The sequence below is a fragment of the Hylobates moloch genome, unplaced genomic scaffold (assembly GCF_009828535.3).
Source record: "Hylobates moloch isolate HMO894 unplaced genomic scaffold, HMol_V3 SCAFFOLD_1, whole genome shotgun sequence".
Classification (NCBI taxonomy): domain Eukaryota; kingdom Metazoa; phylum Chordata; class Mammalia; order Primates; family Hylobatidae; genus Hylobates; species Hylobates moloch.
Window position 1 is genome coordinate 65,138,706 of NW_026652276.1, and position 22,344 is coordinate 65,161,049.

The following is a 22,344-nucleotide window of genomic DNA, read 5'->3' on the forward strand; positions in this document are numbered from 1 at the left end:
CTTGAAAAAAATCCCTTTTCTTTTTTTGAGACAAGAGTCTCACTCTGTCACCCAGGCTGGAGTGCAGTGGTGCAATCTCGGCTCACTGCAAGCTCCGCCTCCCGGGTTTAACGCCATTCTCCTGCCTCAGCCTCCCGAGTAGCTGGGACTACAGGCACGGGCCACCACGCCCGGCTAATTTTTTGTATTTTTAGTAGAGACGGAGTTTCACCGTGTTGGCCAGGATGGTCTCTAACTCCTGACCTCGTGATCCCCCGCCTCGGCCTCCCAAAGTGCTGGGATTACAGGCATGAGCCACCACGCCTGGCAAAAATCCCTCGAGTTCCAATGTAAACACTCACCCCCTGTTTTGCTGTTTGCTATAAACCTCTCATTCTCCTTGGTCTTCTTGTCCTTGTGTGAGGGCCTGGTTGTTGTGGAGACTGAGGTCTTCTGAGACAGAAAACCAACCCATAGCAAGGCCTGGTGTGTGCCCTAGAACGGCAGAGGCCCCACCCGTTGCCCCGGCTTCTCTCGAAGACCCTCCAGCCTGTCTGCTGGATTCCTTGTACTTACGAGGATTGTTAAACCATCTCATAGGATTCCTTTCCAGATTCAGCCCTTCATTTGTGGCAGCATTTCTTACTCTGAGGTTCTGGGCCTAGAAACCCAGTGTCCATAGGCAAGGTCTAGGGACAGAGAGTTTATAGAAAGTGGGAGTGCATCAGTGGAAGGCTAAATCCAGACATGAACTGAGCTGGCCTGGGTGGCCTTGTCCTTTTGCCATCCTCGTAACCCTTTAAAGGCTTTAAGACACTTCTTTTGTAATAACTACCCCTAACTAAATTTGGCCAGAGCTGTGAAGGGAAAGAAAATCTAAGACCCTTGAGCGAGATGACAGCCGAACGTTTTACATTTTTACTACCTTTGTTGTTGCCATGCACGGCTGATACATAAACAAGTAATGGCCTCATCTTCTATTTTTTTTATTTACTGGTTAGACCCAGAACTCTAAAATGTAGATGCTTCTCATGGTCATTTGGCATTTGCAACAGGAGCTGAATTTATTAATAGTACTAATACCTCATCCTTGGGTTGTCCGATATTTTTAAGGGGCATTTACGTCCTTTGTTTTTCATATGGAAAACTTTTCCATAAGGGCTGGTATCATTTTGGCCTTCCATTGCAGGAACAGCACAGGGAGGTTCAGTGGCTAGGCCACAGTTACCCACACAGCTAGGTAGCAGCAGAGGCCCCACCTGGCACCACCTGGCTTCCTAAGCCCATCGCACTGTGCAGCCTCCCTGAGGAAGCCTAGAGTGGATAGGAACTCTGGTTCTTTCAAGATAAACCTGAGTTGGATCTCACTGTCACCATTTATCAGATGGGGGGATGTCTTCAGGCAAAAGTACTTAACCTCTCTGTTTCTGTTTCCTTACTCCAAAATAGTAATGATCATACTACTACCCACCTGGGTGGATTGGTGTGCGTATAAAGGAGGTCACGGGGACAAGTGGTTGGAAGAGTGTTGAGCACATAGAAAGTACAAGATAAACGGTGGCCATTACGTTACTAGTTAGACTATATCATACTTGTCTTTATCTGGGCTTAGAATCTTGACACTGAGATCTTTAATTCTCAGATCTTAATATGAAGGCTTACCAGGTAACCACTACCCCAGCATAATTAGTTAGTGGGTTCATACATGTGAAAGCAGTTGAAATACAATTTCTGAACTCCGGGTTAATTTATATCCTTAGTTGGAACAGGTAGTACTCTCCCAGCACCTAAGGCCTCTCACTTCTATCCATTCTTCAGATGACCTTTGCAATAATCATGGTAATTGAGTAGCATCTGCACCATAACATTGTTGAATAACATCAAAATGATCCATTTAGCCATCATGAGCCCTCCTAGTAATTCAGACTCACACCAGTTCTTTCAGGTTATTGAGGTAGCTTTTACAAATAATTGCTAACAGTACAAATACTGTCTCAGGTATTTTGGAAGGGTGAATTTTCCCATTGATTTCAGTGTATCTTTAGGAAGTAATTTGCAAAACCGAAGAGTTTGGTTCCGTCGAACTCACCCCTAAGGAGTGTGGAGGGCCACATTGTAGGTGTATGCTGCACTGTCCCTCACGCTTGAAATTTGGCTCATGCAACCAATGAACTGAATTTTTAATTTCATTAAATTTTGATTTAAATTTTAAAACAGAAATAGTATAAAATATTTTTCTGCTAAATATACCTTGTAGTGTTGGCAAGACTACATTTCGTGTTACCATGCTGGGTAAGATTTCTTATAGTGTGTATTGTGTTTTGTCACCTCGTTAATAATTTTCTTATTTTGGTTGCATGTTAAAATAATTTTGGATATATTGGGTTAAATAAATATATTGTTAAAATTAAATTCACTTGTTTCTTTTTTTGTTGGTGAGGCTAGGCTACTAAAAAATTTAAAATTGCCCATGTGGATTGCATGAAAGTAGCCTATTTAAAAAAAAAGATCATTATTTTCAGACGTATGGACTTCATAGAATCAGAGGTATTTAGAGGAAGGGATCTTGGGGGTCGCCTAACCCAGCTCCAACCTTTTGCAAGTGGTAAGACCAAGGCCAGAGGCTACTATAAAATGACTGACCTCCTCCCAGATGGGGACTGGATCCAGTGGCTTTATAGCCTTTGCCTTGGATCCTGGTTTTACTTGGAAACATAGCAGACATCAGAGCTGCAGAGAACTTCTACCAGATCCGGAGTGAAGAAAATGCCTTATTTATTCATTTATTTATTTATTTATGGAGACTGGGTATTGCTGTGTGGCCTAGGCTGTAGTATAGTGGCAGAAACATGGCTCACTGCAGCCTCAACCTCCTGGGCTCCAGGATCTTCATGCCTCAACCTTCTGAGTAGCTGGGGCCACAGGTACGCGCCACCACGCCTGGCTATTTTTTTTTCTCTTTTGTAGAGACTGCGTCTTCCATGTTGGCCAGGCTGATATCAAAACTCCTGGGCTCAAGTGGTCCTCCTACTTTGGTCCCCCAAAGTGCTGGGATAACAGGTGTGAGCCATCATGCCTGTTTTGGCAGTTTTTAGGGGCCCACGCTAATTTTGAGCCAGGTTTGCGCTTGATAATGTAATGCTGGAGGCTGGGCAGGGGAGATGATCTGCCTGAAAGGGCTGAGAACTGGGAGGCTCTTATTCCTATAGTATTGAGCAAAGGCACGGTCTTAGAGAACCACACAATATTCAGAGCTTGCGGGTTGGAGAAGGAAAGTCTTCTGAAAAAAAAAGAGTACAGAGGCCGGGGCAGTGGCTCATGCCTGTAATGCCAGCACTTTGGGAGGCCGAGGCAGGCGGATCACCTAAGGTGAGGAGATCGAGACCAGCCTGACCAACATGGAGAAACCCTGTCTGTACTAAAAATGCAAAATTGGCCAGGTGTGGTGGCGCATGCCTGTAATCCGAGCAACTCGGGAGGCTGAGGCAAGAGAATCGCTTGAACCCGGGAGGCGGTGGTTGCAGTGAGCTGAGATCACGCCATTGCACTCCAGCCTGGGCAACAAGAGCGAAACTCTGTGTCAAAAAAAACAAAGAAAAGAAAAGAAAAAGAAAAAAACAGAGTACAGGTCAGACATTGGGCAATTTTCTCATAACAGAATTTCATAGGCCATTAATTTGGTTACAGACTTGAATAGCACACAACAGTTCTCTAAGGGTCAGTTTTCAAAGTAATTCCTAATATTTAATGAATTTTTAAGTAATAGAAATTGCAGTAGGAAAGTCTAGCTTGAAATCTAATTTGTGTTAGGTTGACCAGGTGACAACCACCCACCCCTGGATTCTGCTCAGTTAGGTCAGACCTGGGGCCAGTTGCCCATTTAGCCGTCTCAGGCCTCAGGATCCTCCTTTATAAACCTGGGGTTTGGACTGCAGTCTCCATGATCACTGTCAGCTCTCCTTAGTCAGTTGGTTGTTCTAAATGTAGTTTAGTGGCCATGAAACACCTGTTCCTGAGTGATACATCTTTAGAGAGAAAGCCTTTTCCTGGTCTTTAAGGAGCCGGTAGATGGGTCAACCTGGCTGGACTTGCTTTTTCAAGTCTGCCTTGTCTATTAAAAAGGCTGAGCTTACTGATTTTGCCTGTCATGTTTGAGTGTTCCTGACACTTGGCCCAACCTCGGTCTTATCTGCGGGTACCCCAGCCTCTGCATTCCTTGCCCCTACAAAATGTGCTGCCAGTTCCAAAGGCACAAACGAAAATTAGCTTGGCTGGAGCATGGCTAGGCACACACCAGTGGTTAAAGAAATGCTGTTTGCTGGCTGACACTTCTGGAGTGGAAGTTTATTCCTTTTTCTTTTTTTCTTCTCTTTTTTTTTTTTTTTTTTTTTTTGCGGGGTGGGGCAGAGTTTTGCTCTTGTTGCCCAGGTTGGAGTGCAATGGCACGATCTTGGCTTGGAGTGATCTCGGGTCACCACAACCTCCGCTTCCTGGGTTCAAGCGATTCTCTTGCCTTAGCCTCTGGAGTAGCTGAGATTATAGGCTCCCGCCACCACGCCCGGCTAATTTTTTCTATTTTTTAGTAGAGACAGCGTTTCACCACGTTGGCCAGGCTGGTCTTGAACTCCTGACCTTATGATCCACCTGCCTCGGCCTCCCAAAGTGCTGGGATTACAGGCTTGAGCCACGGCGCCCAGCCTTTATTCCTTTCTTTGGCCTCAATTTTATTGTTAAGAGATAGTGGGAAGGGCCCAATTTTGAAATGATCCTGGAATTAATGTAGGAGGCCTTGTATAAGCAGTTAATGTGTATTTATTAAGTGGGTACCCTGTGCCAATATGATACAAGGTGTGAAGGACACATGAGTTGGGAAAGGCATGGGGAAAGCATGCTCACACTGCTGGTGCGAGTGTAAAAGGTACAACCTCTATGTAGGGCTATTTGGCAGTATATACTCTTTGACCCAGCAACTCCACTTTTTTTTTTTTTTTTTGAGACGGAGTCTCACTCTGTCGCCCAGGCTGGAGTGCAGTGGCCCGATCTCGGCTCACTGCAAGCTGCACCTCCCGGGTTCACGCCATTCTCCTGCCTCAGCCCCTCCAAGTAGCTGGGACTACAGGTGCCCGCCACCACGCCCGGCTAATTTTTTGTATTTTTAGTAGAGACAGGGTTTCACCGTGGTCTCGATCTCCTGACCTCGTGATCCGCCCGCCTCGGCCTCCCAAAGTGCTGGGATTACAAGCGTGAGCCACCGCGCCCGGCCGCAACTCCACTTTTAAGTATTTATCTTACAGATACCCTCACATATTTATGAAATTATTTATATACAAGGATATTCATTATAGCAATATTTGTAATGGCAAAAAGAAACAAAATTCAGATGGGGGACTGATTAATTATGTTATTAAGTAATACTGTTTCAGTACATCTGTGTAATGAAATAATGTCCAGTCATTAAAAATAGTGAGACAAAGTCTGGGTGCAGGGGCTCACGCCTGTAATCCCAGCACTTTGGGAGGCTGAAGCCGGAGGATTGCTTGAGACCAGCCTGGGCAACATAGTGAGACTCTGTCTCTACAAAATAAATAAATAAATAAAATATTAGCCAGGCATAGTGGCACATGCCTGTAATCTCAGCTATTCAGGAGGCTGAAGTGGGAAGACTGCTTGAGCCCAGGAGGTTGAGGCTGCAGTGAGCTGTGATTCTGCCACTGCACTCCAGCCTGGGCAACAGAACAAGACCCTATCTTAGAAAGAAAGAAAGAAAAAAAAAAGGGACAACTCACAACTCTGTGCCCTGATGTAGAACCATCTCCAAAATATATTAAATGAGTGTGGGATACTATGCTTATATGCGATTGTGTGTATTTAATGGCCTCCTAATTAAACAAATAAAAAAAAAAACCTGATACCAGTGATTGCCTTGGAGGAAGGTAACTCGGAAATTACTTTTGCAACTTTTAAATTTTATACCACGTACACCTGGTGTCTATTTTTAAAAAGCCATTTTCATGCCCTAAATGAGTTTAGTCAGACCATAGTAAGAAAACCCTGTAAGACATACAAAGTATGGGGTAATTACTGGCTTTATGGGAAGATTGATTTCAATGCAAAACTCTCCGTATGCAAGTGAGTCGTCCTGATTTCAATGCTAAGCTCTCTTCAGGCAAGTTAAATTGGCCTGATTTGCCTGTTAAGTTGTATGGGGTAGGCAAGTCTGAGTGTCCAGAGGGCAGACCTTTAACTCTTAGTTTCCCGCCTAGGGAGAAGGCACGGGGCTAAAGTGGTTTCCAGAACGTGTCTGTTGTGGTGTGAACACCAAGGAGCAGTGGACAAGCTTCCCAGGCTCAAGGTCAGAAGGTTTGGACCGGAGTCCTGCCTCTGCTACTTGCTGAATATGTGATTTGGGGCAGGTTGCTTAATCCCCGAAGCCTCAATGTGTTCATCTAGAAATGAAGATTACAGGCCGGACGCAGTGGCTCACACCTGTAATCCCAGCACTTTGGGAGGCTGAGGCAGGCAGATCACCTGAGGTCAGGAGTTCGAGACCAGCTTGGCCAACATGGCAAAACCCCATCCCTACTAAAAATACAAAAATTAGCCGGGCATGGTGGCAGGTGCCTGTAATCCCAGCTACTCGGGAGGCTGAGGCAGGAGAATCACTTCAACCCAGGAGGTAGAGGTTGCAATGAGCTGAGATTGTGCCACTGCACTCCAGCCTAGGCAACAGAGTGAGACTCTGTCTCAAAAAAAAAAAAGATTACAACACTTGGCCCACCTCCCTCATGCTACTGTAGTGAGGCTCAAATGAGATAGCAACCATGAACACTCCTGTAAACCATGAAGTGTGCAAACACCAGGTGTAATAGAAGCTGTTAGGTACCTGTGAGGCCAGCAGACTGGAGAAAGAGATGCTAATTTAAAAAGAATTAAGGTGAAGCGAAGATCTTTTCCCTCCGCCAAATAACTTGGCAAGAGTTGTAAAATTAGAAAAGTAGACCCTTAGTAGTTTGATAATCTTTTGACCTCTGACCCTGCACAAATGATCTCACCCTTTAGACCTGTTCCCTTACTTGCAAAATGAGAGGGGCTGTCTGGGTGATTCCTGTGGTCCCTTCCAGTTGTAGCATTCCGTGACAGTGTGGCATTAACAGTAATTCCCATCTTGGCTGAGATGGATGAGTCATACTAACTGAAAAGTCAAAATACGAGGAGGAAGTCTCTTTATGTATGAGAATTTTCCTTGAGCTAGAGACTCAGAGCCTCTTGGGGAGGAGATGAGGGAAAACATTGCCACCACCAAGAAAGGAGACAAAGGATGTATAAAGAGAATGGAGATGAATTTATTTATTTATTTATTTATTCATTGAGACAGAGTCTGTCACCCAGGCTGGAGTGCAGTGGCGCAGTCTCGGCTCACTGCAAGCTCCGCCTCCCAGGTTCACACCATTCTCCTGCCTCAGCCTCCTGAGTAGCTGGGACTACAGGTGCCCGCCACCACACCTGGCTAATTTTTTGTATTTTTAGTAGAGATGGGGTTTCACCGTTAGCCAGGATGGTCTCCATCTCCTGACCTCGTGATCCGCCCTCCTCGGCCTCCCAAAGTGCTGGGATTACAGGCGTGAGCCACCGCACTGAGCCGAGATTATTTACTTCTTGTGTGTTCTTGCCACCTCCATAGCCTCCTTTGCTTTCAAATGCCCACTTGGGCTGGGCCTTTGGAAAATAGATTTAACCCTTGTTTATTGGAAGGATATTCACACAGTAGGCCAGTTATACACTTTATGGCAGTTGTTACCTCCTCTGTGAGGTCTTTCTGTGCAGATTTAGTGGCACCTCCTCCATGCTGCCTGGGCTTCTACTTCTCATCACTTTGTCTCATAACTCAGATCAGAGACTGTCTCTTACTCATCTTTGTATCCCTGGCATCTGAGGGGTGGTATTTGATGGGTAGATGGATTAGTGATCCACTTAGGGTATTTACACTAATCTTGTTGATCTTGACCACTACCTTTATAAACACCACCATTCTACAAGTTTTAACTTTTTTTTTTTTTTGAGACAGAGTTTTGCTCTTGTCACCCAGGCTGGAGTGCAATGGCGCAATCTTGGCTCACTGCAACCTCGGCCTCCCCGGGTTCAAGCGATTCTCCTGCCTCAGCCTCCCAAGTAGCTAGGAATACAGGCACCCGCCACCACGCCTGGCTAATTTTTTTGTATTTTTAGTAGAGACGGGGTTTCACTGTGTTAGCCAGGATGGTCTCGATCTCCTGACCTTGTGATCCACCTGCCTCAGCCTCCCAAAGTGCTGGGATTACAGGCGTGAGCCACCGCACCCAGCAAGGATCTATTTTTTTTTTTTAAAGCTAAGTGTTTTATACATATAATAATATTGTTAATAAAATATATCTAAAATTCATATGACCAGCACACAAGATCTCTGGCTAACAGCAGTAAATGGCATTTAGTACTTACTTAGCCCCCAAGCCTGGATGACTGACTGTACTGACTTATTACTTTTAGCTATTTGTAGGTAGTTACATCTGAAAATTGACCAGGCACAGTGGTTCATGCCTGTAATCTCAGCACTTTGGGAGACCAAGGCAGGAGGATCAGTTGGGGCCAAGAATTTGAGACCAGCATGAGTAACATAACAAGAACCATCTCTACAAAAAATAAAAATTAACCAGGCATGGTGATGCATGCTACTTGGGAGGCCAAGGTGGGAGGATCACTTGAGCCTAGGAATTAGAAGCTGCAGTGAGCTAGGAAGGTGCCACTGCACTCCAGCCTGGGCAACAGAGCAAGACTCTTATCTCTTTAAAAAAAAAAAATCTGAAAAGGACCCCAAGGATTGAACTTTATCTTTACATTTATCTTTACAAATCCAGGATCAAAAGAGAGGGTAAAGGATCACTTGGGGAGTTTAGAAGTGGCAGAAATATCTGTAGAAGCCCTACGGTGTGAATGTGCTGGATTATGTGTGCCCACCCTCATGGTGGACTTCCTTGGAGGAGGAGGGTACACCAGCATGGGCAGCAAAGCTGTTTGACCTCAAGGTGGAGATCTGAGCCACCTGGTTAGTCCGTGCCCAGTTAATTTCTATGGAGTTTGGTAAAGTAGGTTAGGGAGTTGGATCCAGTGTTCCTGAAGGTTCTGTTGGTAATATGGCAGGGGTCGGGTCGGGAGTGGGGAGGGTTGGATCATTCTAAGGGCAGTAGAAGACCTAATCCCAAAGGTGAGAAGTTCCTCTCTGTGGAGGACAGCATTTAGAACTCAATACATGCATGGCTTGTTCAAAAATGGGGAAGAGATTAGAAAATTTATCCTAATGTTTGCTTGTCAAACCAAGCCATTCTCTCGGCAAAGGAGTGAAACCCTTACATAAGTCTTTTGAAGCCTAGCAGCAGTATCCTACTCAAACACAAACCACCAAAAAAAAAAAAAAAAAAGGCAAAAACAACAAAAAAAACACCTCCTTGGGGACCCAGATGTGAAACCTCTCATGGAAAATTCAGCACCATGTGCTTTCTGTAGCAGGTAGGATCACTTGCTGTTTTGGAAATTAACTTTTTTTTCTGACATCTTTTTGACTGAACTCTGCATGTGCCTCTTGAGAAAATAATCCAAATTCTTGCTTTCTTCACTTTCCAGTTTTGCTTTATCTTTGCATCATGCTCTGCAGTTTACAGACAAGCATAATGGGTGAGAGTTCCAGTAAATTGGCTGGATCATATTTCTTAGATTGAGTCATGACTGAGGAACTTGTTTGGGAACAGGAAGCAGCCCATGAAAACGGCTGCACATAGTAACCTGCCAGATTGAAGAAACTGGACCACTTTCTGGTGGAAAGATAAAAGGGCAGAAAAATGGTTCTATAACTCAGGGAATGGTAAATTTGTGAACTAGGGTTTTAACTTGTTGAATAATACGTCTTTGTGTGTATTTGGGCTTTTTTATGCTGTTAAAAGTCTCTAGTTTTTCAAGATAAGGGAAAGGAAAACTTGGATTCGTGGTAACTGTTGCTACCTCTTAAGCGTCTCTGCTGATGTATACAACATGTTGCTAGGCCAGTTATTTTTTTTAAGGCACTGTAGTTACATAGAAATAAACCTGGCAACATTTACACTTGGCCTAGATGGCTGTAAGGCCCCTTTTGTCTCCAGTATTCTGTGTTTCTGTATTTTAATCACTTACTTTACAATTATTGTAGCAAAGCAATCAAGATAGCAAATCAGTCTAGTAAAACCAAAAGTACTGGAATGTGGGAAATAGAAAGAATGACCTAGAATTCTTGCTGAGAAAACAATTGGTATTGCTATATTCTTGTAATGCAGTGTGAGAAAAGCCAGAGAAGTAAATAGGCAGGTACATGTCTACGACATGTAATAGTCATCAGCAAGATGTATTTTAAAAACACATCTGCTTGGTGTCATTTTGCTTTATTTAATAAGGATTACGACTGCAGGGTAGAGATTTGTAAATGAAGGAGATCTCTGTTGTTTTTGTTTTGTTTTTGCTTTTGTTTTGTTTTAAGACAGGGCTGGAGGGCAGTACATGACCATGGCTCACTGCAGCCTTCGTCTCCTGGGCTCAAGTGATCCTCCCACATCAGTTTCCCAAGTAGCTGGGACTACAGGAGTGTCTCACCATGTCTGGCTAATTTTTAAATTTTTTTGTAGAGTTGAGGTCTATGTTGCCCAGGCTGGTCTCAAACTCCCGGGCTCAAGTGATTCTCCCACCTCAGCCTCCCAAAGAGCTGGGATTACAGGTGTGAGCCACCGTGCCTGGCTGTTATTTTATCAATTCCTCAAAATTCAAGCATGCCCTCAAATGTTTTTGCAGCCTCATATAGCTCTTAATTTGGTTTATATTCATCCAGATGGTAGGATATGATTCATGTTCCACCTGGTTTTGTTCAGAAATACTTGGGCAGTGTCTATGGAAAAAAACATTGAACCAGATTTAGCTTTTAGGTAAATAATATAATCACCTGGGAATAATATGAAGAATGAAATGAAAGAAAGAAAAATATAATCAAGTGTAACTTAGACTCTGAATGCTGGTAAATAAGATTTGGATGAAGGAAGGATCTCAGGGGAATAACGTTAAAATAAGATTTATTTTTTTAATGGAAATACATGATTTTAAGAAGAAATAACTTAAGACATTCCAACTTTATACTACATTAAAGTAAAAAGAGCAAGGATCAGTTTTCTCTTTAGAGCAAGGCTCAGTTTTGCTTTCTGTTGAGAGTTAGTAGTGTGTATAATTAATTTTTTTAACAGTTTATTGATGAAATTCATTTTTAGAAGGAAATCTCCCACCACCTTCCTGTCATTCTCAGGGCAAGGTAGAGGGTAGGAGAGGGAAGGGAGACTTGGGAGAATGGGAGGTACAAGCCTTAATTAGACATTTGAGTGTCTAAAAGATTATTTTTCATTTCAAATACTTTGTCTCAGTTTACTGAATAGCTTTAATTTAGGACAGGGATTGTATTATCTTTGCTTTATCTTTTCCGATATTTTGGATCATCTAAGCATGATAAATGCTGGTTTATTCAAGGCACTAAAATTGACTTGCAAAAGACATATTTAATATGGATTCTGTGTTCAAGTCCTTTCTTCTTTGTTTATCCTGGTACAAACATGTTTGTTTTAAAGTGGTATGAGTTAATTGTCCAATTTCAGATTTCCCTAAAATGTGTAACAGATTACCCAGTTGGCAAATGATGATATATATTTTTTAAACATGAATATTTCTGTTAGGCCAGATGGTGATTTAACATGAATTGTCCAACATTTATGTTTCTTATCAAATTGTCTTCTTTTGTCTAAGCCAAGCTAGCAACATAATTTGGAACACACTCAGGAATCACTAAAGGACAAGAGCAAAAAAAATTCAGACACCAAGTGGCAGACGGCATTTGCTCCATATGCCATGCAAAGGCTCCCGGCCAGTGCTCGCATGGCCCTTGGGAAGCTTTCTCATCCGTTGTAAGGAAGTATCTGTGGAGTGCTGTGCAACCCATCTACCTGCTTTCCTCTCTCTACCTAAAGCCTACTTATCTAACACTTCGTACTGTGGCCTTCCTCCATGGGGGACTTGCACTTCCTCAAAGCCCTGGATTTCTATGCAGAAGAGCAGTTCTAGTTCTTCCTTAGGCACTTCCCTTTCCTCCTGTCCAGTGTCATGTTCTTGTTTGTTATGGGCTCCACCCAGACGATTATTTCCTCTTAGATGATGTGTGAGCCTTGCAGAGAGCTGGGTCATTTTGGAATAAATCATGTGCCCAGTCACACGGCTCCTTACAGGAAATGGTCGGTGCATATTAGCTTAGCACAAAACACAGTAGTGATCTTGTGGTCCCCAACAGTGAGTCTTCAGTTAACTTCTGCTGTTTTTTTTTTTTTTTTTTTTAACATAAAGCTTTGAATGTTTTGTACAGTATCAAATCTCTGCAGGATTTTGTCTGCTGAAACAGATGTGAAAATCTGAGTAGCACAGAGTATGCCATTAAGGCCATAACAATAAACCTATTGTTACTGCATTCTAAATTTGATCAAGATGTCTGTTTTTGGGAATCCAAAATAGTTGCTTCAAATTTACCTTTTTTCTTTTATGAAGCAGTTTTTTTGTTGTTTTGTTTTGAGACCTCTCATAGCAAGAAAAAACATTACATAAACTTTTTTTTGAGACGAGGTCTCACTTTGTTACGCAGGCTGGAGTGCAGTGGCACGATCTTGGCTCATTGCAGCCTCGACCTCCTGGGCTCAAGCAGTCCTCCCACCTTAGTCCCCCAAGTAGCTGGGACTACAGGCATGTGCCACCACGCCCGGCTAATTTTTGCATTTTTAGTAGAGACAGGGTTTCACCATGTTGCCCAGGCTGGTCTCAAACTCCTGAGTGCAAGCGATCTGCCCGCCTCGGCCTCCCAAAGTGCTAAGATTATAGGCGTGAGCCACCGTGCCCAGCCACATAAATATAAACTTAAAAATACATAGGAAAACCTTTCAGAACACTTTGAAACCTATTTTGGTCCTATTACGATTGTACTGAATGTCCCCCAGCCTAATGAAGAGCAATTAGATGTTGTCATTTGGTGGCATTCTTGGTGGAGACAGTAAGCTAGGGCCGCAGGAGCTGCTTAGTCTTCCAGGGTCCAGCATTGTTTCAGATAACGTGAACAGGATGCTCAAGAGCTAGTCTAAATAATGCTTCATGCCTTATTTTTCCTGTTTGTTGATAAGGATTCATAAAGATGTCTTTTTCTGGTCATGTCAAGGGAAATTCAAATAAAAAACATTGAATTGGTTTGGAGTTGTCCATTGAAGGGTACTCACAGCAGGAATTGAGTGGCAATTGAATGTGTGTGTGTATGTTTGTAAACATTTATGTTAGAGTGTATGCAAATGTATATGGGGGTGCCCACTGCCATCACCACTACCCCCACCAACAGTAACAAAACCACCATCAACAGCAATACCCACTAAAACTTCTAATTTGCTTATTAATTTGCTTTATTATTTGTAAATAATTCAGAATCTCTGAGATCAAAATCCTTTTTTATTACAACATGTTAATAGTAGTCTAATTCAGACCTGCCCTGAGGAAGAACCAAGCAATGAAGCTGTCCATGATTTTAGAAGTTAATTGGCTCATTCTTTCTGACCATCTAGGTAGTCCCAACATTATTTTAGACTCCCCCTAGTTAGGTCCACAACCTCATTATTATCCATTGGCCTGGACTTTGGTCTCGCTTATACAGCAAGTAGTAGAGCCTATCACTGTCACCGTGTAAACCTTTGCATATTTTACATTTATAGAGATACTTCTCACATGCCTCATTTGATCCACTAACATCTGTATGCTTGGGTAGGATGGAATAATTAAACAATGTATAGCTAAAACCATCCAAACCCCTCAAATATTATCATCTGATGGGAAGGAAAAGGGGGGGAAAGGAAATTAAATAGTTATTTCAATTCTTGGCATGATTGACACTGACAATTATAAATTCCATTCAATATTTTCTTCCAGCTCATGAGGGTTGGTTGTAAGGATACTTTGTAAGTCAGATTTGTGAGCAGATGTTTGCAACCTAAATTGCTTCAGTTGCATGAAAAAGTCACATTTACTGATTTTTATCCTGGGATCTCCTTAACAAGGAAAAACCTCAGGCCCAGGAAGTCTAGGGTAACTGAGGGAGGGATGTGTCAAAGTGCACTTTTCCCCAGATACAGGGACAAGTATTTGAGTTTCTTTTATTGACTCTGCAAAGAGCTTTGCACACTTTGCACATCAGTTTTTGAGATAGGTGGGAACATGGACTGCCTGTTTATAGAGTTCAATTAAGATTGCAGGATCATGCATTCCTTTCATTTTTGGTGGTAGTACCTAGAAGATGGGAATATACTGAACACTTAATACCTTGCTTAGGCAGATAGCTCCAGTTTGCAGAAAGTCTAGATAGGATACTCTGCTATATATCAGATTTACTGAGAAGAAACGGCCCAAGCTAATCAGAATTTTAAAGTAGGTTTCTCAGCTGGGCATGGTGGCTCACACCTGTAATCCCAGCACTTTGGGAGGCCGAGGCAGGCAGATCACTTGTGGTCAGGGGTTCGAGACCAGCCTGGCCAACATGGCGAAACCCTGTCTCTACTAAAAATAGAAAAATTAGCCGGGCATGGTGGCACGCACCTGTAATCCCAGCTACTCAGGAGGCTGAGGTGAGAGAACTGCTTGAACCCTGGAGGCGGAAGTTGCAGTGAGCTGAGATTGTGCCACTGCACTGCAGCCTGGGCGACAGAGTGAGACTCCGTCTCAAAAAAAATAAATAAAGTAGGTTTCTCTATACCTTGGAATTTTCTATCTCCCATGATAACCTTTGGGTAAACATGTCCATCAAAATGGAAACAAATCAATTTTTAAAATAGAAATTATTCTCATGCCTATTTTAGTGGGAATCCCCCTGAGAAGATAGCCATGTATGACTGAATGCTCTGTGGTTGCTATTTTGTTGCTGTTGGCCAGGAAACTGATCTAGGTGACCTGCAGACTTCATCTGACCTGCAGACTGGCCGATTCATACTACCAAGATTCCAAAGCAAAGTGTATATACAGTCAGCCCCATGTAGCCTCTGGTTCTATGATGCAACCAATGGCAGATTGGTTCGAAAATACTTGGAAAAAGGCCAAGAGCAGTGGAGTGGTTCATGCCTGTAATCCTAGCACTTTGGGAAGCTGAGGCAGGAAAATCACTGGAGCCCAGGAATTCAAGACCAGCCTGGGCAAAATGGCAAGACCCCATCTCTACAAAAAGTAATTAGCTGGGCTTGGTGGCATGTGCCTGTAGTCCCAGCTACTTGGGAGGCTGAGGTGGGAGGATCATTTGAGCCCAGGTGAAGGCTGCAGTGAGCCATGATTGCATCACCACACTCCAGCCTGGGTGACAGAGCGAGACCCTATCTCAAAATGAGTAAATAAATAATAAAATTTCAAAAGGAAAAAAGTGGAAAAAAATGAAAAAATAACATAATACACAAAATACAGTGTAACAACTATTTACACAGCATTTACACTTTATTAGGTATTGTAAGTAATCCAGGGATGATTTAAAGTATATAAAGGGATATGCATAGGAGATGTGCAAATGCCATGCCATTTTATAATAGTGTAGGCTCATGGCTAATAAAGCATGAACCTGACTGAAGCTGCCTGGGTATGTGTCTTTGTTCAGCCACTTTCTGGTAGTATCTCTTTTTTCTTAACCTCAGTATTCTTATACTGTATAACAGGGATGTTTTCTCTGTATAAGGCTGTTTTGAGGAATAGTTTCTATATGTAAAGTACTTAGAACAGTGCATAACATATAGGAAGCCCTTGATACTGGCTTAAAGATAATTAGGTATGTCCTAGTGAGGTATACCTAACTACAAGTGCTACTTTAACTATGCCTACTCTGTGTGCCTTACACTATATATTGTTCAAGGCTAGAATAATGAGCCCCATGAGCAGGGTTTCATGGCATTTAAGATTCCAACACCAACCTTCAATCATGGGTACAGGTGGCTGTGCCATCTAGCTAGCTGCGCTGCCTCCAGGCTGGGTGGCCTGCTCCTCCTCTGTTGGATAAAAATAGCCTGACTCCTCACTGAAACAACCACCATGATATTTGTGTCCTTGGGAAGCTGAAAGTAATAGAACTCTAAGTCTGGCATTGCCAGCTGTCAGCAGAACTGAAATGCAAAGTGTGACACGTGTCTACACTGTACCCACTGGCCTTCGAGTCCCAACTCCCATTCCATCTTGATTTTTTTCCATTCTCAAATTAATTATTTCCCCTATAGGTGATTTGTGGAATGGAAACAGATTTAGATTTCCTACCTATTTAGATTTTTCCAAAGACTAAAATTACAAATCAGAAAAACTGCTATTGACACATTTTTGGTTAGGAAAATCTGGATGTGGTTCCTATGCCTAGCCTAGTCATATAAATTCTCTCCCCATGTATCTTTTTGTGTGTGTGAGAAAGGGTCTTGTCACCCGGGCTGGAGTGCAGTGGTGCAATCACAGCTCACTATGGCCTTGACTTCCTGGGCTCAGGCAATCCTCTCACTTCAGCCTCCTTAATAGTTGGGACTACAGGCTCATATCACCACGTGCAACTAATTTGATTTTGGGTAGAGACAGGTGTCATTATGGTGCCCAGGCTAGTAACTCCTATGCCCCAGCAATCCTCCTGCCTCGGCCTCCCAAACTCCTGGGATTACAGGCGTGAGTCACCAAGCTCAGCCTCTCCTCATCAAAACCATTCCCTCTTTGTAAGATTCTTCCTATGTCTTAAAACTTAATACCTTTAATCCTTCCCTGGAGCCATAGTTTTATTTATTTATTTATGAGACAGGGTCTCACTTTGTTGCCCAGGCTGGAGTGCAGTCGCACGATCATAGCTCACTGCAGCCGTGACCTGGACTGAAGTGATCCTCCCACCTCAGCCTCCTGAGTAGCTGGGACTACAGGTGTGTGCCACCACACCAGTTTTTTCTCGTTGTTGTTTTTGTTTTGGTAGAAACAGGGTGTCTCCATGTTGCCCAGGCTGGTCGCAAACTCCTGGGCTCAAGCGATCCACCCGCCTCAGCCTCCCAAAGTGCTGGGCTTGTAGGTGTGAGCCACCGCACCTGTCCCTGTCTGCTTTTTTTTTTTTTTGAGATGGAGTCTCGCTCTGTTGCCCAGGCTGGAGTGCAGTGGTGCGATCTCGGCTGACTGCAACCTCCGCCTCCCAGGTTCAAGCCGATTCTCCTGCCTCAGCCTTCCGAGTAGCTGGGATTACAGGCACCCAACACCACACCCAGGTGATTTTTGTATTTTTAGTAGAGACGGGGTTTCACCATGTTGGCCAGGCTGATCTCGAACCCCAGACCTCAGGTGGTCCACCCACCTTGGCCTCCCAAAGTGCTGGGATTACAGGCATATAGGTGAGCCACAGAGATGAGAGTAGCAAGCAGTGATGGGGAGAAGATAATCAATCTAGTGTAGGAAAGATGGAAAGAATGGTGATATTTCACAACTGCTAGATTGACACTTTAACTTGGGAGTTATCCCTCTATAAACTGGATATTTGCTGAGCAAAGTTTAAAGAAAACTCCATGTATTCAGTAATGTTTTCCAGACCCCACTTCTCATAAGCCAGTGGCTTAGAGTGCTTGCTCTAATTTCTATGTTCCATTAAACAAGGGTGGGATTTCTTTTCATTCAAACCATTTGTGACTTTGCCCTTTAGTGACCTCTACCATCGCCCTATCATTAATGATCCAAGTGATTAGAATGGATGGCTATGTGTTTGTAGGTTGTTTGTTGTCTTTAATGAATAGATTCATTGAATGGAATTAACTGTGCTCTTCTAGAACATTGGATCTGTGTTCTCATTTAGATTGTATTTGTAATCTCCCCACTCCCCACCATCAACAGTGGCATAATGTGAATTAATTTATGTGGTATCTGCCATTTAAAAACCATCTTAAAAACCATAAGCTCTCTCCTTCCTTTTTTTTGTCTTAAACATAGGACATGGATTTGATTGACATACTTTGGAGGCAAGATATAGATCTTGGAGTAAGTCGAGAAGTATTTGACTTCAGTCAGCGACGGAAAGAGTATGAGCTGGAAAAACAGAAAAAACTTGAAAAGGAAAGACAAGAACAACTCCAAAAGGAGCAAGAGAAAGCCTTTTTCGCTCAGTTACAACTAGATGAAGAGACAGGTGAATTTCTCCCAATTCAGCCAGCCCAACATATCCAGTCAGAAACCAGTGGATCTGCCAACTACTCCCAGGTACAGAGTACTCAGTTCTTGGGAAAGTTATGGCAGGTTTAAGGAAACACTGACCAAGGAATTAAAATATCTGGATTTGATTTCCAGCTTTGCCTTTCTTTTACTTAACTTTGTCAAATCTACTTTCCAACCTCAGCCTCCTGATGAGTTCAGTACCCAACCTGAGTTCAGTATCCAACCTACTAATCTTAACAGCGTTATTGTGAGGATTGGGAAGACTTAAGTTACACCAAAGAGTTTTGTAAAGTATAGAAACATCCTGTAAGGATCAAGTAGCAGCAACAGAAGTAGTGGCAGGAGAACCAAGTAGTAGGGATAACTGGCGTTACTGTGTGTGGCAAGCACTGTTTTAAGAACATATACTGACTGATTTAATCAACACAACTATATTAATTAGTTACCATTATCCCTATTTTATCTACGATGAGCAACTGAAGCTCAAAAAGGTTAAATAATTTGCCCAGATCACTCAGAAAATTGGAGGAGCTAAGATTTGAACCCATGTGGTCTGGTTCAAATTGTGCATCAAAGTGATCTCTAAAATAAGATAAATATTTACTTGATTATAAATATTTTATGAACATCAGTTATTGAATATTTAGCTTGGCAATGGAATATTTAACCATTTTTATCTCCTTTGTGTCATTCCCTTTTATCAGGTTGCCCACATTCCCAAATCAGATGCTTTGTACTTTGATGACTGCATGCAGCTTTTGGCGCAGACATTCCCGTTTGTAGATGACAATGAGGTGAGGTATAAAATAACCTGGTTAATAGCAAAACTCCATCATAACTATAAAATAAAAATCATATTCTATGTAAGTCCCATCAATGAATCTCCATTTAAAAGAATAAAAACATTTTTAGGAGGAAATTTTTTAACCAAGGAAATACTCTGTCAAGGAAACCTTAACCTATAAATAACTTTACAATTAAGAAAAAAAAAAACCTTTCACAAAATACAAAACCAAAACCATTGACTATTGCATAGCCAGAAACATGGACAGCATAACCATGGAAACAACTCATTTGCTGCAAGTATCTAAGAGGTTTTGGTGAGTAAAAGAGCCAGCTGGGCAATATACGAAGACTTGTTCAGTTAACAATTTTAATAAATCTGTTTTATCTAGTACCACTGTGCTAGATATTATATAAACTAAATCCTAAAGATTGTACTTACGCATTTTAAAGTTTACTTTCAAATGCTTAAGCCGAAACAATTAGGCCAGCAAATCGTAAATTTGAGTCAGTGGAGTAGGAAAAAAGATTTGTTTCGTTATTTACAAACAGGGTCATGACTGGTTAGTAAGTAGAGAGACAGAACTGCAGCTGATTCCATTTTGTTTTGTGGTGGTGCCTTAGAGCTTACTCATCCCCTGTTGGTGGAAGACTCATAAATCAATGCCTTATCAATTTTAGGTTTCTTCGGCTACGTTTCAGTCACTTGTTCCTGATATTCCCGGTCACATCGAGAGCCCAGTCTTCATTGCTACTAATCAGGCTCAGTCACCTGAAACTTCCGTTGCTCAGGTAGCCCCTGCTGATTTAGACGGTATGCAACAGGACATTGAGCAAGTTTGGGAGGAGTTATTATCCATTCCTGAGTTACAGGTAACTAAAATAGAATGTAATACTGAAGATATTTTTTTATATCCAGTGCCTTTAGTCATTCTGATTATTTATATTTATACGAAGGATTGGAGGGTGCTATTACATTAGTCATGAGTACTGCCTATGCTAGTTAAATTGGTTGGATATCTTGAGGATAGAATGTTATAAACCTGACGTCTGATCTGGGAACTCTGAAAATAATACATATGCTTAGGCGTAAATACGTATTGGAAATGAGAATTATCTCTGAATTATAGATAATAAATTATAGAGATAAGCCTGAAGATAATGTGGGTAGGGAGTTTATCTAAATTTATCACGTATTATCATAGATTAACTTTGATTTATATAGAATAAACTTCTTTCTCATGCAGTGTCTTAATATTGAAAATGACAAGCTGGTTGAGACTACCATGGTCCCAAGTCCAGAAGCCAAACTGACAGAAGTTGACAATTATCATTTTTACTCATCTATACCCTCAATGGAAAAAGAAGTAGGTAACTGTAGTCCACATTTTCTTAATGCTTTTGAGGATTCCTTCAGCAGCATCCTCTCCACAGAAGACCCCAACCAGTTGACAGTGAACTCATTAAATTCAGATGCCACAGTCAACACAGATTTTGGTGATGAATTTTATTCTGCTTTCATAGCTGAGCCCAGTATCAGCAACAGCATGCCCTCACCTGCTACTTTAAGCCATTCACTCTCTGAACTTCTAAATGGGCCCATTGATGTTTCTGATCTATCACTTTGCAAAGCTTTCAACCAAAACCACCCTGAAAGCACAGCAGAATTCAATGATTCTGACTCCGGCATTTCACTAAACACAAGTCCAAGTGTGGCATCACCAGAACACTCAGTGGAATCTTCCAGTTATGGAGACACACTACTTGGCCTCAGTGATTCTGAAGTCGAAGAGCTAGATAGTGCCCCTGGAAGTGTCAAACAGAATGGTCCTAAAACACAACCAGTACATTCTTCTGGGGATATGGTACAACCCCTGTCACCATCTCAGGGGCAGAGCACTCCTGTGCATGATGCCCAATGTGAGAACACACCAGAGAAAGAATTGCCTGTAAGTCCTGGTCATCGAAAAACCCCATTCACAAAAGACAAACATTCAAGCCGCTTGGAGGCTCATCTCACAAGAGATGAACTTAGGGCAAAAGCTCTCCATATCCCATTCCCTGTAGAAAAAATCATTAACCTCCCTGTTGTTGACTTCAATGAAATGATGTCCAAAGAGCAGTTCAATGAAGCTCAACTTGCATTAATTCGAGATATACGTAGGAGGGGTAAGAATAAAGTAGCTGCTCAGAATTGCAGAAAAAGAAAACTGGAAAATATAGTAGAACTAGAGCAAGATTTAGATCATTTGAAAGATGAAAAAGAAAAATTGCTCAAAGAAAAAGGAGAAAATGACAAAAGCCTTCACCTACTGAAAAAACAACTCAGCACCTTGTATCTCGAAGTTTTCAGCATGCTACGTGATGAAGATGGAAAACCTTATTCTCCTAATGAATACTCCCTGCAGCAAACAAGAGATGGCAATGTTTTCCTTGTTCCCAAAAGTAAGAAGCCAGATGTTAAGAAAAACTAGATTTAGGAGGATTTGACCTTTTCTGAGCTAGTTTTTTTGTACTATTATACTAAAAGCTCCTACTGTGATGTGAAATGCTCATACTTTATAAGTAATTCTATGCAAAATTATAGCCAAAAGTAGTATAGAAAATAATACGAAACTTTAAAAAGCATTGGAGTGTCAGTATGTTGAATCAGTAGTTTCACTTTAACTGTAAACAATTTCTTAGGACACCATTTGGGCTAGCTTCTGTGTAAGTGTAAATACTACAAAAACTTATTTATACTGTTCTTATGTCATTTGTTATATTCATAGATTTATATGATGATATGACATCTGGCTAAAAACAAATTATTGCAAAACTAACCACTATGTACTTTTTTATAAATACTGTATGGACAAAAAATGGCATTTTTTATATTAAATTGTTTAGCTCTGGCAAAAAAAAAAAATTTAAGAGCTGGTACTAATAAAGGATTATTATGACTGTTAAATTATTTGTTTGGGATTCCTTTGAGTTTATTCACACAGTATTTTCCATAAGATAATCATCCATTAGATGTTTTGCATTTTCAGAATGTTTTATTTGAAAATATAAAAATAATTGTATACTACATTTCTAGTACCAGGGTTACAGAGAAATAAAGTATATCAAGAGGATACTTTGCCTCTTCAATAGCAGGTACATCTAAACCCAAGAAAATGTTACACACTGACATGAAAGCACTGATTCATTTATTTCCATCAGTAGACATACACCCACTATACACTAGGCAGAGTTTGAAGTAGAAAGGACAAAACCAATATCCCTGCCCTGGAACTTGCATTCTAGTGA

General features: G+C 41.9%; 1 protein-coding gene across 4 annotated transcripts in view; it reads left to right on the forward strand.

The window, feature by feature from the left end:
• The window catches only part of NFE2L2 (NFE2 like bZIP transcription factor 2), a 162,154-nt gene extending 140,145 nt beyond the window's left edge, over positions 1-22,009 (forward strand). For 3 of the 4 annotated variants that reach the window (XM_032755300.2, XM_032755301.2, XM_032755302.2), the window contains 4 exons: positions 18,049-18,315; positions 18,975-19,064; positions 19,735-19,926; positions 20,301-22,009. In XM_032755300.2, coding sequence (XP_032611191.1) covers positions 18,049-18,315; positions 18,975-19,064; positions 19,735-19,926; positions 20,301-21,527 — 1,776 coding nt within the window. In that variant the 3' untranslated portion in view covers positions 21,528-22,009. Of the gene's footprint in view, positions 1-6,313; positions 6,332-18,048; positions 18,316-18,974; positions 19,065-19,734; positions 19,927-20,300 lie in introns of those variants that run through there. The other variant, XM_058440843.1, reaches the window with a different exon arrangement.
• The last annotated feature ends 335 nt before the right edge of the window (positions 22,010-22,344 follow it).